The 17,569-nt window shown below is 41.8% G+C and overlaps 1 protein-coding gene across 1 annotated transcript in view; it reads left to right on the top strand.

Annotated features, from left to right (window-relative positions):
- CPS1 (carbamoyl-phosphate synthase 1) overlaps positions 1-16,456 on the top strand; it is a gene marked incomplete at both ends in the record, with an annotated part of 94,945 nt that extends 78,489 nt beyond the window's left edge. The window contains 8 exons of the mRNA XM_082001397.1: positions 452-541; positions 1,964-2,134; positions 4,786-4,860; positions 7,836-7,934; positions 13,324-13,383; positions 14,310-14,422; positions 14,978-15,107; positions 16,358-16,456. Of these exons, the coding sequence (XP_081857523.1) occupies positions 452-541; positions 1,964-2,134; positions 4,786-4,860; positions 7,836-7,934; positions 13,324-13,383; positions 14,310-14,422; positions 14,978-15,107; positions 16,358-16,456 (837 nt within the window). The remainder of the gene's footprint in view (positions 1-451; positions 542-1,963; positions 2,135-4,785; positions 4,861-7,835; positions 7,935-13,323; positions 13,384-14,309; positions 14,423-14,977; positions 15,108-16,357) is intronic.
- Positions 16,457-17,569: the final 1,113 nt, after the last annotated feature.

Genomic DNA, 17,569 nt, shown 5'->3' on the forward strand with positions numbered 1-17,569 from the left:
ATGGGACAGGCATGTTGGTGAAAGACTCTTGGGACACTTGTAAAATCAGGTAGATAATCTCAAATGGCAAAACATCATTATTCGTTATTTCACCAAGAAAGGTATAAAGGCTCCAGTGCGCAGTGTAGGAATTGCTACAGACAGGGTAGGCTTTTATTCTCTCTCTTTCTCCCTCTTCCCCTTGCTTTCTCACACACAGACACAAAGCTGTGTTTTTAATTCTGCCCTGAAATGGAGCTTTGGGCTTTAGATTACCAGGCAAATTAAACATGTTTGCTTCTGAAAGGTAATGCTATTGCCAAAATGGCAATATAGACAAAAAATATGCTAGGGCAGAGAGATGTGACGCTTAAAGGAATCCACATGTGAGGAGATTTATTGCTATGATGCTGTCTATTTTGTGGGACTTATTTATAATATATATACATTTTGACTTTATTTATTTTTGTAGGTAAAAGCTGCCACGAAAAAAATTGCAAATGCCTTTGCCATCTCTGGTCCATTCAACATTCAGTTTTTGGTGCGAGGCAAAGATGTGCTGGTAAGAGCTCTTGTGATTGTTGGAGGAAGTCAGGCTCTGCTCTGGAGAGTTAGGCGCCTGGTTCCTGCGGTCCCTGTCATGGAAACTCTGGCAGTAACAGCTGTGAGTTTCTAACCTGCCTTGTCTGATGGTGTGTGGCTCGCCTGTGCCACCCCTAGTCGTGCAGCTCTCCCTGTCTATGTGGGAGGGAGCGTCCTCCCCTGTCTTCGCATTGAGGGTGAAGTGATGAGTCTGGTCGCATTGTCCGTCAGCAATAGCTTTGTTTCTCTGTGGGCTGTTGTCCTTCCCAAAACTATCAGTTTTGAATATGATGGACAGCACTGGGACCTGCATCTCATCCTGTGAACCAAATATCATCGCTTTTTGATCTCCAATATCCTCTCTCACCTTCAGCTATTTTGATCATTAAAATAAGCCTTCCAAGTCCTTGGAAAGAAAGCAAGACAATTTAATTGTTCAAGTCGTTAATATAAGCCTTTAAGATGGTTATCTAAGATAGCATGGTTCTAGTAGCTATCAGTAACAGAAGTACAGCAGATGTCTGACCCTGTATGGGTAACTGCTGGCTTTCTGTTGCTAATGGAAGAAGGTCAGAGGAATGTGAGCAGAGTATGACTGAGGAAATGGTGGATAGAAAGAAAACCTGACATGGTATAGAGGAGATGCATTGTTGGTGAAAGATCTTGTTTGGGCCATTAGTTGAGAAAAATGTACTTTCTTCACCTTTCTTCTGTTTCACACATAGTTATTCAGAAACTCCACAGCGGGGCAGAATGGAATTTTTCCTTCTTTGCTTTCCCTCAGCTGTGCTTGCCTTTTCTCTGGATAACCCCTCTTTTCCATTCTGTCCTAACTTACATATTCTTGTCCCCCTTCACTCCCCCTTCATTCTCACAGCAATTCTTTTGTGCTGTTGATCTCTGTGGTGCAATTCTCATCAGATGGAGAACTTCTTTGTTTCTTGCTTGGGTCACTGCATGACTTGTGCATGTAGATGAGGAAAGCTGATATGGATAGCCCAGTCATTCACAAAGTGCCATTACCATGGAAGAAGAACAAGGTGGGCTTCTAAAGTTTGTACTTAATGCCTGTGCACAAGTTTCCATGCCTCTTGCACATTAACTTAGGGTATAGAACAACATGTTTTCTGATACAAACTCTGGATTACCCTCAGTTCTGATTTGCAAACAATAGAGATGAAACTCAGTTGAAGAACACTGGATTCCTTGTATCTCAGGCTGGCCACTACCCATCCCTCATCGCTGTTTGTAATATTGAACACAGTTACTGTGTGTCTTATTTCTGGCAGTCTGAAGAGCATCTCTGCCAAGAGGAGTAAGGACTGATTTCCAGAAACATGAATCAATCTATTTCTTCACTGCACAGTGCCTGACGCTGGTATTTCTCCTTTTTAATCCACAGGTGATAGAGTGCAACTTGCGGGCTTCACGCTCCTTCCCTTTTGTATCGAAGACTTTGGGTGTGGACTTCATTGATGTGGCCACAAAAGTGATGACTGGAAAAGAGGTTAATGAGTTATCCCTCCCCACACTGGAGCATCCCGTTATTCCCTCCAAATATGTTGGGATTAAGGTAAGGTTTCCAAAGAACACCAAAAAAATACCACAGCAGAGCCAGCACCTGGCACATTAATAGGCAGTTAGTACTTTACTGCCCAGAGACAACAACTTACTCACTGGCCAAAGGCCAAATTGACCTTTTGCAGTTTCCGTTAAGATAATGTATGTTGGGAATTTTAGAGAAAAATCAAAGGAAAATTATCCAGTGATTATTAATAAAATCAGTCTCCCTTTATTTCTTACTTCTGACTTACTCTGAAGCATATTTATGGACTACATAATAAATACGCACTTGCAGAATTGAACACTGAAAGCTATTTCATAGTACTTTCTAATATATGTGTGGACATGTACGAATTTGTGTTTTGAGTGCTCCCCAGATTCTATCTTCACGATTTGGGACATGGGCTGTTGAATGCATGGAATCCCCTTTATATGCACCACCAGTTAAAATGGGGGTGAAAGTCTTGGATCCTTTCATTTCAGTGAGGCCAAGATTTTCTTTTTCATAATTACGAAGCTTATACAGCACCCAAGGTACCAAAGTGTATTGTAGATATTTGTGAATGCTTAGTGGAAGTAAAAAATTAATTGAAGTTCCTGATGATAAAAAACCTAATGATAAAAACAGCAGTGCAGAAAATACAATGGATAATGAGAATTATTTATACAGAAACTTTCAAGCTTTAATAGCTTCCATATCAAGTGAAAATTGAGGCAATGGAAAACACCTAATATCTTTCTAATAATAAAAAGTTCAGACATATTAGAATGCAAGCCACATCTGTGGCCCAAGCCAGCTCAGATTACTGGCAAGCCAGGCAGTCCAGAAGTAGCTTTATATTTTATTTTGATGTCAGAGACAGACATTATCGGAAATTCTAATCCTAGACTTTTTTTTGACTCTTATTTTTATAAATTTCTATTATTTAGACCTGGGGCTCCTGCATTGTTGTTAGCTAAACTGTCAAGAGTTTTGTCTCTCCTGGGAATGTTGCCTACAGAGTGGAAAACCCAACTATATTCTTGAAAACTTCACTACAAAGCCTTTTATACTGCTTGTGTTCTGTGCAGATTTGTCAAATATAAAAACCTGCTAATACCTTTGGAAATGCTAAACTTTGAAAAATATTCCAATTAAACCTGGTTTTCATTATTCATGCATCATATTTTCTGTCCTCTTATGTTTTTATTGCTAGGAATATTTGCATGGAAATGGGATTTTTTTTCTCCAGCAGTTCTTAAATGCTCTAAAATGAGAATATGAAACTCTTCTTTCTCAACATAGACGCTCTTTTGTGGATTCAGAGTCCTACCGTTTTAGCTTTAGTGACTGAAATATTGTCTTGCCATATTTGCCTGCAGAGTGACACAAGTATCATAGCCTGACCAAGGTTAAATCCTGGGTAGAGCATGACAGACTAAGTTTTAAAAAGATTTTATTTGCAGTGTCAGAGTCTGCTCCTGCTGGTGCATTTTCATGTTCATGGCAGACAAAAGTTAGGGAGTTGGTGGAACTTTCAAGACAGTATGTGCATTAAAAATAATCTACCTTGACTGCCATATCTGAGCTTGAGAATGTAGAGTTGGCCACTGCAAAAACTTTCTCTTTACTTATAGGAGAAGCAAAACTGATCTAAAAGTCATGAAGACACATGACATTTATTGAGACACCTTTTGCAATGAATTTCTGCTGTCACATTTCAGTTGGTCATCGTTAGGTGTCATGAAACAGCAGCTGTCCTGTCCACAGTGTTACCTTCAGAGACTTCAAAGAACAGAATTACGTCTTTGGATTTAAAAACAGATTCTTTTTTAAGCATCAAGGATGCTGTCTTTATGCAAATGCCACTAGTAGTTTAGGATGGAGAGAAGCTCTATAGAAAATTGTTCCTTAGCAGAAAATTCTTGATTTGATCCGTGTTTGCCGCATGTGGTCATTCACTCTTTAACAGAGTTTCTTTCCCTCCGCCTCCCCCCCACCTCCCGCTTTTTTTTTTTTTTCTTTTTTTTCCTTTAAGGACAAATTAGACAAGAGAACTTGGAGACCGCAGTGTCCCAAGTCCTCAGATAATGATGATGATTGGGAATTATAATATTTTCATGCAAAAAAAAAAATCAGAGGTGTGTATTTGGGTGGGACAGGGAGAGGGAAAATCTGAAAATAATTTATGAAGTTTCATCTGGTTTACACCAAAAGAGTGTGTTCTTGCGGAATGGTTTGATTCCTGTGAATGAAAAATGTCTGTTGGAGAACAGTTTTCTCAGAAAAACCAACTGGCTTCAGATAGTCTCTCCTTGTTTCATGAATTAGATACTTCACAGCCTTTCTCTTTTAAAATGTGTCCTAAAAATGATAGTGATAGTGGGCTACCACAGATTAGAAATCTGCCATCAGAATATGAGCAGGATTGCAAGAGTTAGAATGATGATTTATTGGTGAAATACATGTTTATTTGTTCCAGTCCATCAGCAAGACACTGGAGGAACTCATTTGCCAAGTACTCCTTTGCTTATCAGCCTTGACCAGTGCTTTTTGGGGATTAATTCCTGTCTGTCTCTTTCTGTCACTTCCAAGTGTAGCTGGATTTTTTTCTTTATTTTTAAATGATCCATTACATTTTCATTCTCTTTCTCCTTCCCCCCCCCTCTTTCTTTCACCAGGCCCCAATGTTTTCCTGGTCCCGGCTGAGAGATGCTGACCCTGTTCTCCGATGTGAAATGGCCTCTACGGGGGAGGTATCTTTTAGATTTGCTGCTTTTTTTTTTATTTTATTTTAACCAGCTCACCTTTAAACATCATGAATCTTTGAAAGTGATCTTCTTACTGCCTGAATCATGATGGCATCTGTAGCCTCTTCAGAAAATTGAAAACATCTTTCTTATCTGTAAAAACACATTGTCTTGGAAAACCCAGTTTATTCAGCCACTGGATGTCCCTCTTTACCTGCATGTCAGCTCCCTGAGTTGGACCTGGTTGGTGTGACAGCCTGAAATGAGTTTATCTGAGAGCTGTCTGGTTCTGGGAGGTTCTCGGTGCATCAGTCTGTTTTATGAATCACCTGCTTCTAGACAGACAAGTGTTTACAGCTTTCAGAGTCCCCCATCGACATGCCAGAATAGCAATATCGAGACTCCAGGTCATGAGCATTTGGTCTTGGAATGTGCTAGTTACTTCAAGGCAACAAATATGTATGGTGATATTTTTGTTGTTGCCTGGTAACCATGAAGGCATTTCCCAAGGTGCAAAAGGTGAGAGAGAGTGAATAAAGTGTGATGGCTGCAGTATTGACTGCTGGTAGGATGAGGGGGAGCCTGGGCTACTTTGCCCACCCTTTTTATAGGAGGGCTGTGAGGTGATTCTGAAATGTCTCTCTGGTGTATGCATGGCACACTGTAAAGGCACAAAGCTGTTCCTCTTCCTGCGTAGGCTCAGCACTGGCGGGAGCCCTCAACCCTCAAGGGGTACAGGTTTCTGTCTACATCATTTGGAAAGATATTAACTCATCTAGAACAAAGAGGTTTATGAGTTATTGCTGAGCTGTCAATAGCTTCTGTAGCTATACCCAAGCTACCTTTAAACTTGCTTGCTCTCTTACTTCTAGAAAAGAGTTGCGGTAGCAAGATACTTATTCTGGGCTAGAAAGCCCCCTTGGGAAGTGATTAAATAGTGAAGCAATTAGTTTAGGCTGAACTCTGCTCTACCATAGCTAGGCAGGTGGCAAAGCCTAGGCTGCTCCATTTGATATGTGCTTGGTTATGTCCACATGAGCTGTTTTCATTAGGAAAGAATTATCGTTTTAGTATGAAAAAGCACTATACCCAGATACACGGTAAGAACAGCCTTGGGTCTCCTACATCTCTCCAGAATGACTTTATTTTGCTCTTTATAATGTGTGGGAAACAGTATGGTGGAAGATTTCCTTTCAGTGTAGTTAATGCCCAGCAAAAAAGCCAAGTGAATTCTGTGACTTCCTTATTTTCAGAACAAAATTGACGTCAGGTTGTCCCTCTCTCCCCCCCCCCCCCAAAAGGAATAAAAATGTAACTAAGGGCAAGAATTATTTTTCTGAGCTTTATATGCAGTTAGAGATTACCTTGGTCATAAGGGAGGGATTATTAACTTTTATGAGTTGGAAAGATACATATTCACAAATACCATAAAATGTGACAGTTATGAAGGTCTTTCTTATAAGTGAAGTAAGGATAATAACTTGCTTCAGGTAAAATGCTCAATTATTCCTCAAAGACGTTTTTCACACACGCGGCTTGATTTGGGCTTGCGTTTGTCACATCTGTCTGGTAGAGATGTATTTTGCTGGAAGTTGTAGTTTGCAGACCAGCAGAAGACACAGTGCTGGGGGTCCCTTTGAGTATTGTGGCGTTTTGATCATGCCATAATGACAAACCTCTCCCAGCAGGCTGGAAAGTCCTGCTCTAAACCTACAGAGTAGGGGGCTGTCCACCACCCTAGAAAGTCCAGGACGTACGTAACCCCTCAGCCCGATATACTGTAGAACAAACTGAACACTCAAGGATGAGTTTTTAGAGAAAAGCTGAGATACTAGTTGTCATGATTTTTTTATCCCTCCCTTTGTGGGATTTTTGTTTCGTTAGTTGTTCTTTTTTTACTTCAGAAGATCTGGCAAATCATTATTTGTTCTTCTTCTTACATGAAATACTAGCTTCTGCTCACCATGGTAACAGTGAGACCAGGAATGTGAGGACTCACTCTGTGATGGGAAGGACCATAAGAGGAAAATGGGAGAGCAATTCTCAATCAGCCCCTTTATCCCATCTGTATATGTGTGCAAATTTGTTATTTCAAAGAGAAAAATCTGACACTTTTTGCTTATGACTGTTTCTCAACAAGTGTGGAGTTGTCCAGAAAAAGTCAGGGGGTTTTGTTGTTTTTTTTCCTTTTTTAACTTTCACAAAAGCTCATGCATTCCTCTTTTTGTCATCAGAATTCCAAATTTTGGTAAGGAACACGGTTTAGTTCTTTCAGAAGATCATTATCGCATGACAGTTTGTAAGCAACTGAGCTCCACAGGCAGTCCTGAATGATGGAGAACTGCTACGTGATTTTTATTGACTTCTTTATCAAGTTTTTGTTTCCATAAAATAGATTACTATGAATTGGCATGATTGCTTTTTTGTTTTCCTAAGTACATACTAACATTTTACTTGAATTTCGTACATCTGTGGACTTCTAATGGAAAAGCATCTTTATACACCATGGTTTATCTTCACAAGAAATGCCAGAAATACATGACAGCACAAGGTCTGTCTTACCCCAGTTTACAGCGTACACGCAGAGAAACATGCCTGCACGCAGAACACTCACTGGTTTTTAAGCATTATATAGTGTTAAACAATTTGCAGTGCGCTCACAAACACTGGAGCAGAGGCTGTGTACAGCATTCCCGTAACTCGGCAGAATCAATTGTTGTTACTCCTTGGTGTGCTGTTTGAAACTAAAGCGTTGCTTATTTCTTCGTTATTGCTTCATTAAAATTATGAGATTTGTCTGCAATGATTTGCTGATTTATTCCCCCCCTGCCTGCAGACTCCATGCAAATGCAGTCTGATTCTGCGTGAAGAAATCAGAAGAGCCTATTTAAATATTTCATTCCTGTTTCTTTTTAAAACGATGTCTGTGGGTTGTTTTGGGTTTTTTCCCCTCACACCACCTTCTCTGTGCCTTTTCCCAGGTTGCATGCTTCGGGGAGGATGTGTACTCTGCGTTCCAGAAGGCTATGCTTGCCACAGGGTTTACATTTCCTAAGGAAGGGATTTTGATTGGAATCCAGGTGAGTCCTAAAAATCAAAGCTGAGAAAGGACTGACACACAGGAACTCAGTAACTGTTGCCTTGTTCATGTGTCACATGCCATTCATGTGTCTTTATGGCTTCAATGTGTTTCTCTGCAATCCATCTTGAAGTGCAATAAGACAGTGAGGATCAAACACCATGGAGAGATCTTTACTGTGTTCCCTGAGTCTGGCCTGGTTTTTTCCCTCTGGCTCCTGATAGGCTCTACTGAGAGCTGCAGAAGTTTTCTGGGGGCAAACCCCTGGGATTGTTGCAAGCAGAGGCCTGGGATCAGAGAGTTAGAAACCACCTTCCTGCAGGGAACAAAGTCCATAGATGATGAGTTCAGAGAAACGTCCCACCTCGAACTCGGAGTCCGCTCCTTGCTCCCTCCCAGGTGGGAGCCTTGGGGATGCTACTTTCGAATTCTGACGTATAAACTCCCTTCACCTGTACATTGTCTCTTGCCCTTTTGAAACCAGTTCCCCTCCACCGCCCAAAACAGTGAGACAATTTCCATACCACAAAGCTGGACCTGCTAAGCTTTCCCCATAGATGCATAGATTTCATTCCAGGCAGAGCTGTAGTGTCATCCAACAGTGTGGAAAATGAGATCTTGTTAAGCAGGGTATTGTGGGGCTAGTTATTGGTGTGACACTGTCAGGCAATGAGACCTCCACCAGGTATAGCACTGTCACGTTCCTCTCCTCATTGGAGTCACAATGGGAATATACTGGAGCGCACCAGAGTGAGGGATTAAAGGACAACAGTCTTCACACTGCAATCTGCTTTCCTGGCTGCCTGGTGGCATGGCTGCCATTGTTCGTTTTCCTCTTTGACGGTGGTGCGTGGCCAATATTGCTTCTTACCATCTAGCTCCTATCAGCTAGGGGTAAGTAGCTCAGAAAGGAAGAACCAATGCTACCTTTGTGTAGTAATGTTTCTGGTTTCCTTATCTTGCCAGAGCTCTTTTGTCTTAGGGATGGCATCTCAGATACATACTCTGCAGGTCCAGTGATTCCATACTAGACTAGAGCTTGAACTTTAGGGTTTCATCTCTTGCTGTCAGCATCTGTCAAAGGTGCTGTATGTGACAGAAAGTTTAAACGGTGTCCTTATGGGAATATCCTCCAGTGCAATGGCTTCTGCAAACAGCATTTACGTGAGGGAGTTCCCAATGGGCCTGCCTTAGAACTGCCTTGCTCCATTCACAGTTCTGTATCAGTAAGGAGGATATGCATTTTAGAATGAAAAGGTAGCTAGGCAGAAAAGCAAAAAGTGTTGGTACTTTATCACAGGGTAGTTACCAGCTGCTGAAGATGAAGTCAAATACACTTGTAAACTTTGAGGTGTGTGTATGTTCCTCAGAAAAAATCAGACATTTCCACTGCAACTAGCACATTCTTGGGCCCCATAAAGACAACTGATTGCCTCCTGCCATTTCCCTGTTGTGCTTGTAATGAGCTTATGCCCTACATGATTGCATAACGCCAATAAAACAAAAAAATAGAATACATCAATTCCTGTCAGAAAACTGGGGTGTGAAAAATGTGCAAGACTGTGCCAGCAGAGGATGTGAAGGAAGTGTGTGAAAAGTGGCCAGAAAGGAACATGACTTCTGCTAACACAGATCACCGCTTACTCCTTAAATATACACATATATACACACATCTATGGATTGAAACTGTTGCTCTTAAGTTACCTCAGATTCACAAAAAAGTCTTTGCTTGCTACCTAGATAAAGTTTAAAGGTCAGTATCAAACTCTGGGCAGTTGGTACCTGTATATGTAATCAATACATATTTTAAAACAGCATTTAAAAAGGGAGAAAAGAAAAGCTAGGAGAAGAAAAAAGGAGAGAGAGTCCAGTTTTTAAAATTTAAGTCTATTTTCTTGATAGCAGCTAGAAGGGAACAGGCAGCAAAGAATAATTTTAGCTATAGAAAGCATTTATGTAGATTCTCTGTCTATTCCTGTTAAACTGATCCAAATGTTCTTTGTACAAAGGTCTTAAGAAAAAAAAGGAAAAAAAAAAAAAAAAAAGATAAAACATCCCAAAAGCTCAACCCCCCAAACCTTTTAAAAGTAACAAGATTATCTCCTTTTTAATGAGTGGTTTACAGTTCATTTTCTTGCAAAAGAAACTTGAAAATGACAGATCAGTCCCTTAAAGGTCTCTCTTCATCTGAGCATATTTCTTATATAATTAAACTCCAAAACACAAAGTGTAAAGTTAATGCTGAGAACCATGTGTTGCTCCCTCTCCACTCTTGGAGCTTATGACCTACCTAGTTTTCAATGGTCTGCTTTGAAATCCGCCAGGTCTGCAGGCAGAGAGGGGAAATAAAACCTTGTAAGAAGGGAAGGTTGAAATCCTGACCTAGACCTGACGTGTAGACTGAGTGATCTTCTCTGAGTATTACAGGCTCAGGAGGAAAGGGAGGCCCTTCACTGCAGAGACAAGAGGCACAAGGATTGAGGCACCAGGCGGGCTGTGAACCCGAGCAGCATTGTTCTCATTTATTTTATTTTTATTTTAATCACAAACATGAAGTCATGTACCTCAAGCTGGCAAAGTTGTCAGTGTATGCTCAGAGGGGAAATACAGGCTCAGAAGGACAGACACCGGGTCTCCCCTCTCCACGATCACAATGTTTAAATGTCATTGCTGTGAGGAGGTGACGGGGTGGAGGTCCCTCCCTGGGCAGAGGCCCCTGGCTTTCCAACTGCAGGATGGTTTCTGTAAGCTGTTCTGGTGCACTTGGGACTGATCCTTGCCAAGAGCACCAGCCCACGTGGTTCTCTCTGAGGAAGGTGCTATCTTTCATCTGCAGCAGATGGTGAACTCAAAACATACCCAGCTTTTGGAGGCTTTGTTGCTTCATGATTAGCTGCTTGCTCTGATTTTTAGACTGGACTTTTAGGTCTTGCAAAGAGAGAAATAAGCTAAAAGATGGTGAACTCTGCTTCCCTCAAAAGTGTCTAGGCTCAACACATTTAGGGTATTCTGTATACCGTCCCTTTATGTCATTGCTATTAATTATGTTGAGGCGAGAGGAAGCTGCCTTCTTGAGGGTGAAAGTCAGATGTAGTTAACAATAGTAGAGAGGGAGATCTTTATTTCCTTGCAAATGTTTCACTTGGGGGCATTTTGCAAATCAAGTCAAATGGCTGTGCTGTGATCTGCAGTCTGAGCAGGTCCCGATGCGCCCAGGTAATGAACCCAGCCTTGCTGAGGGGCTTTCATGTTGGTGTGTACTTACAGGTTGCAGTTCCAGCAGTAATCCTACTAGAGGCCACGCAGAAATGTTGCTAACAAAGTAATCCTCAAGGTCAAACAGGCAAGCACTCCTTGACATCCACGGGACAACACAAGGCAGGTTGGGCAGCCAGCGGGAGCACAAGCCCGCTGGTTTGTCCTTCAGTTGTGAGCACTCTGACATTGCACCGGTCGAGCTTCCCCAGGATTTTAAAGGCCTGATGCTCTCCCAGGGTAAATGGAGTATGGCTTTCTTGTTGGACAAATGTATCTCTGACAGTTTATGCAAGCTGGTAATCTGACCTCTTTTCACAATTCGGAGAAATCTGTGATGCTGAAACCCTGAGTCTGCCATTAAATAATTTATATTTTATGCAAGAGGAGTTGAAAAGCTCATTTCATTTTCTTTCCTGATTGGGCTATTCAGTGATATCTCTGGGATGGAGCGCATCTGTCTTACATCTGTGCTGGTGACCACAAGATGCGGAAAGCTTTGATGGAGTATTTTATTTTTAAATCCCAGCACTCCCAAGTCTGTTGTTTCAAGGTAACCTTCTGCCTTGATTCCTTACATACCAGAAGTTTTGCATGCTCCACAGTGGATTTGAATACAGGATTCAAGATTATCACAGGAGATGAGCTGGCTTCATTTTGAGCTGTATCTTAGTGAGAACTGGAATAGCTGTATTGAATTAACTGAGGATGTAGCCCTTTACAAATAGCAAGACATGCTAGCAGACATGAGAGGTTATAAGAAATACAACTTTTCCGATAAAGGAAAAATAATACAATTCTCCTACAATAAATATCTTCCACTAAATAAATCTGCTTGTACTTTTCACCTTTAGTAACTAATGGTTTCTTACACAGGTTCTTTCAGCCAGCTTGTAAATCTGAGGCTGCTCCAATGCAAGCTGGCAGTTGTAATTTCTTTTCATGGAGAGGCTGTTCTATGTGTCACAAGTGTTCAGTACATGTTTGATAGAAGTTTATAATACTGTTGTGAAAGCCAACCCCCCTGACCAGAAGGCAGAACCGTTCTCTCTGACAGGGAAGCTGCCAACCCTGTCACATTGTGTATTTATATTTTCCAGTTAGTGTACAGAATGAGATGGCTTTCAGAATGAGGTTCTTTCCAGAGTGCTTGAGAAAACCTGTTGACTCCTTTTCTTCATAGGAAATCGTTCACTCTTCAGAATATTGCTCTGTCACCCATAAAGGTTAAGGTATCAGTAGCTCCAGCAGGGACAAGGGAGCTTGCAATAATCTTACTTGCAAATGGCCAGACCAGGCTAAGGTTAAAAGCAAAGTTTGGCCTGCAGTGAGAAGGGCATGTGTTGCATCTGATCTTTGCATTGCTTGCTGTACCTTCAATATTCTGAAGAAAGTTATGCTGGAATCATATTTTTACTCACCTGTTTCACTCTAAAATGACTTGTTCAAGTGCGGATGTCTACAGGAGGTCATCTTATCTTTACCTCCAAACTATATTGGATCTGGGTATTGCATTATGAGAGTGTCTTTCAAAGGTGCCCTAAGTATCTGGAAATTCAGGTCCTCATGGGAATAGGGTGTCGCAGTCTCTTGAGGGGTTTTGTTTTCCGTTTCCATGTGCCCATGGGAGTTAGAAACACACTCATACATGCACAGGCTCTTCGTCATGTGAATTTGCAAACAGAGCACCCAAAGGCAGCCCAAAGTCTATCCATATTTGCCATCTACCAGAAGAGAAGACCAAATGTTTGAGCAACGATTGAAAAATATTTAAGAGCAGAGGAGATTCTAGTTGGTGTATTTGAAAAGGCAATTGCACAGAGATTTAATATGCAGTAGTAAATCTTCTGTAGTTGCTGTAGAACTTAGTATGGGAACACTTACCCTGGTGCTGTAACAGAATATGTCTTAGCTGGGAGAGACTTTGGGCTTCAGGATCCAGATGGTTTTCTTGGAATAGCACTGGCCATGCACATTCAGACGTTTCTGCACGCACACACACACACATACACACTCTCAGCACAGACAGGTGTGTTTGCCTCTCAGCACAGCTGGGAGGACCTCCATGTTGCCCAACAAAATGCTGTTTCTAAATCCTTGTTTTGATGCTGTATCTAATAAACTTCCTTTTCCAGAAGTCCTTCCGCCCCAGATTCCTCAGCATAGCAGAACTACTGCATGAGAAAGGTTTTAAGGTAGGTGGTTTCAATTATTTAAAGCTAGAGAATTTTCAAAATCTGAAATGTACTCAGCCTGCTACAGGAATGGAGAACATTGGAGTTCATTTGGACATGGAGAAGAAAGGACATTTTCGAAGTACCACAGGGATTTTTTTAGCCGATTTTTTTTAATCTGAGTGATAAGCAGGTACCACCCAACTAAAAGTTTTCATGATTGTGTAATTGAACAAACAGGACTAAGTCACGAGGGCAAGAATAACCCTGGCTCTGCTCTCAGCCTGCAGTCAGGATGTCACATTGTAAACTCCTCTAAGTTCTCCAAGAAAAAAAATGCCAGCAGGATGCCATGTATAACAGGAGGGGAGGAAGGGGAAGCCTTTTATATGGAGGAGTCTTTACAGTGCTTCATGTTCAGTGGTATTCACAAGCTGTGGATATATGAAATTTGTGGTGTTTACACCCCTCTTGTAATTCTTGTGCGTTATCTTGCATCCATATCCCTACTGAAAGGTAACTAACAACACAGCCACAGAAGATTAGCGAGAGCTTTTTAGTATTAAGTACTATTTTCCTCAGTGGCATTAGTGTAACTACTGGATTTACAGTTCTGCCTTTCAAAACTTAGTGCTAGGCAAAAAAAATTTATAAGTGATTGAACTTAAGCCCTATTGCAAGTCAGAAGGATTTAGGTTTTCCTAAGCCTCTGCTTCTGGATGTGTTACTACCATTCATCAACTATCATCCATCAGCAAATCACAAATAACAGAAGGCTGGGAAAGTCCTGCTGTTCTCTGTGTGTGTCTCTATACAGAGAGACACCCTTGTGATGCAAAATGACCTCCAAAATCAGCTCTGTGTGCTGGGTCAGACCCACATGAGTTAAATGAAAAGTTTCAGTATAATGAAGCACGCAATAAGAAACCTTTTTTTCCCCTTAACAGCTTTATGCCACAGAAGCAACCTCAGACTGGCTCAATGCTAACGGTATCCCGGCAAATCCTGTGGCATGGCCATCACGGGAAAGCCAGAGTCCAGGCCTCCCTCCGGTCAGGAGGTAAGAGCAATACTCACCTTGTCAAATATGTGTTAACATCCAGGACAGCAAATGCAAAGGGCAAATTGCTGGTCCTGTTGAGATCAATGACAGTGATTTAATGGGACTTCAGGATTCAATCCAGAAGTTTTGTTTTATTTGATTCTGTCTGGAATTGCCACAGCAGAGAGGTTTCAGCTTACTTAATGAACATATCATTGAACAGTCCTATTTAATATGGCTTGGATGTATTGCTCCATGTTACATTTTCACACAAGGGTACATGGGATCTGAATATTTAGCCTTTAATGACAGTCAGTCATGCCTTTAACAGAGTTGTGCTGAGCTGTATGAAGACTGAATATTGCTTTGCATCACTGAATAGAACAAAAATAAATCCCAGATTCCTGAGTTGCAGCTTAGTGCCTTTAACCTCTCAACACTCCTTTCTTGGGATGTAAGACTAAACTCAAATGAAAATTTTCAGTGTTTTTTACTTGCATGCCTGTGCTATTCATCATAGATTTTCATTAAGCAAGACACACTGTGATACTGTCTTGTGCATTGTCTCTTCAGGCTGGTAAGGGATGGGAAAATAGATCTGGTGATTAACTTGCCTAACAGCAACACTGAGTTTGTCCATGATAATTATGTGATCCGGAGGATGGCTATTGACAGCGGGATTGCTCTGCTCACTAATTTCCAGGTACTTCCCATGTTGTTTTTTCTCCTCTTAGTCATAAGAGCCTTCAGAGCTTTCAAGCACTTGTGACCTTAGATTCCAGTGTGTTTGGACCCTCATTATCTCTGACAAATAATAATGTGCCTGAAAATCATGGCAGCACAATTGTTAGAATGTATTTTCATTTTGCTACTATACAAAATAACATTGCTCAAGGCGGGGGGAGAAAATCTTGAATCCTGTACTGCAGCTGAAGTCGTTGCTGTATTGTTTTCACTTCAGAGCAAACTTCTTGCACAGGACTGCCCCTAACATGTTTAAATTATGCATGGGAACAATTTTTTAGTGGGATGTTTTTCCAGTATGGTCCTTAAACCTTATAGCAGGATGTAGCTGGGCTTTCTTGATTGATTCTTGGGGCAATCCAATTCCAAAGTGCCATCCAAGTGGAATTGCTGCCTGTCTTCTTGTCGTCCCCAATTACCAGTCATTATGTGTTTGTAGCTCCTGACAAACCCTTTTCACGTACTGATAGGGGAAGAGATATTTGGTAATGCTAAGTGGGACTCCTGCCGCCAGCAGTGCCTTGACTTCCTTTGCAAGTGGCTTCCACTGTCACAAAAGAGCTTCATCTGGCTCTCATGAAGCACAGCAGCCAAATTCTCATTGATTTCAGTAGGTGCTGACATGGAACCCAGTGACTTGAACTGGTGTCCAGCTGTGCAAAATCTTCTGCTGTGATTGGAGTGAGTAGAGAGCAGAGAGAATGCCAAGCTGCAAGTTCATAGACAGTATAATGCCAAGCACGATTAGCAGGAATGGGAAATTTGCCTTTGCCTACTAGCACAACACACACCGACAACCAGAACAGGGGTCCCCATCCGTAATTTATTACCGCCCCTGCTTGATGCATTTCATGAACCCTTTTGATTGCAGAGTTTCAATCTCTGAGTTTGAGAGAGGAAAACAACCTTGCGTTCTCTTAAAGTCTTGGGCTGTAGGGGGAAAAAACAGGTCTCATGGGACAGAGCTGTCTTGCCAAAGAAACCCAGCACCTCTACATCTCTCCAGCTGAACAGGCAGACTCCAGAGGGCTGGAGCCAACACCCATGCAGAGTCACCTTGAAATTGGTATTGATTTGGATGGACTCAAGGACTGGACCTGCATCGGGTAGTTTCAGGTTGATGGCCTAGAAGTGTGGAGCCTGCTCTATTACTCAGCTTTCTGCAGAAGGCTTTGCAATGCTCAGTCCTCCTCTGCTTTATATTGACAGGTGACAAAGCTTTTTGCTGAAGCTGTCAAATACTCTGGGAAATTGGACTCCAGGAGTCTCTTCCACTACAGACAGTTTGACAATGGAAACACTGCATAGAAGAACTATCTCCAACCTGCAATCTTACTGCTTCTGGCACCACAAAAGAGAGGGGATCTCAGACCATCCAACTTACCATCTTTCCATGTATTTTATAGCATCTGCACTGATTGTTTTTCCAACTCACACAAGCTACTTCCTAGCCAATACTTTTAATGGCTCATTGGAAAGCTGGCCTCTCCCCAGCCTCTCCACCATCTTCTCCCCATTTCCACATAGGATCAAATATTAGTTACTTAGTAGATGGGTAGATCCAGACACCACCATAACAGAGGAGATGAAAGGAGATACAAGTGATCCTACATGGGGGTTATTCCTTCTGTTCATAACCAAGCCTGCTTCTCCTTAGAAGTGCCTTCCTTGGGTCCATACTCCTAGCTGTTCTCATGCTGGCCCCAAACTCCCATAGAAAGACACGTAGCTTTCTCTTTCCATTGCTGATTATTGAGGATTTTACAACTGTATGTAACAATTAAACATTTGATCCACTGCTTGATCCACCTGATGACACCATGGATGCCTGCCATGGTGGTGAGTGTGATGGGAGCTCTTTAAAGACAGATGAACATGAATTCCCCACAATCCCCTGCAACAGCTGACAGGCATGATGCAGCTACTTTTTGCTTGGTTTTTAATCCTGGCCAAGAATCATCATCTTCAGCCTGTAGATTTGGTGGGAGAGGAAGGCTCTATGTATGTGTGCTGGAGTTACTTCCAAGTTCTGCTCAGTCCTTCAGGCTCGTATTATTATTGGGTTTTTTAAAATTCTAGTTCAACATTCTGAATGCAGGTGTCTGTCCCTGTATCATAAAGGCACGCTCTCAGTTTTCTGTCTGGCTTCAAAAGTGGAGAACTCCCCAAAGACTCCTGTGTGTTGCTGTCTAACATTTTGTGCCGTGATTGTGGGCATTAAAATGGAATCCTTTCAAAACAAGGTGAAAGTGTTGCAGTGCTTTACCCCTCCCAGTTCAGCGACCCTTTCATTCCAGCCTTCTCTGCTCTGGCAATGCCTGCAAATGCTGTCCGCGGAGCAGACACCCACTGTGCCACACGGTGCATGTCTGCTGTCTTCATGGTGCATGACCTGCTGTCTGCATGGCTTCAAGTAGCCAA

The sequence above is a fragment of the Phaethon aethereus genome (assembly GCF_964289735.1).
Source record: "Phaethon aethereus genome assembly, chromosome: 6".
NCBI lineage: Eukaryota > Metazoa > Chordata > Aves > Phaethontiformes > Phaethontidae > Phaethon > Phaethon aethereus.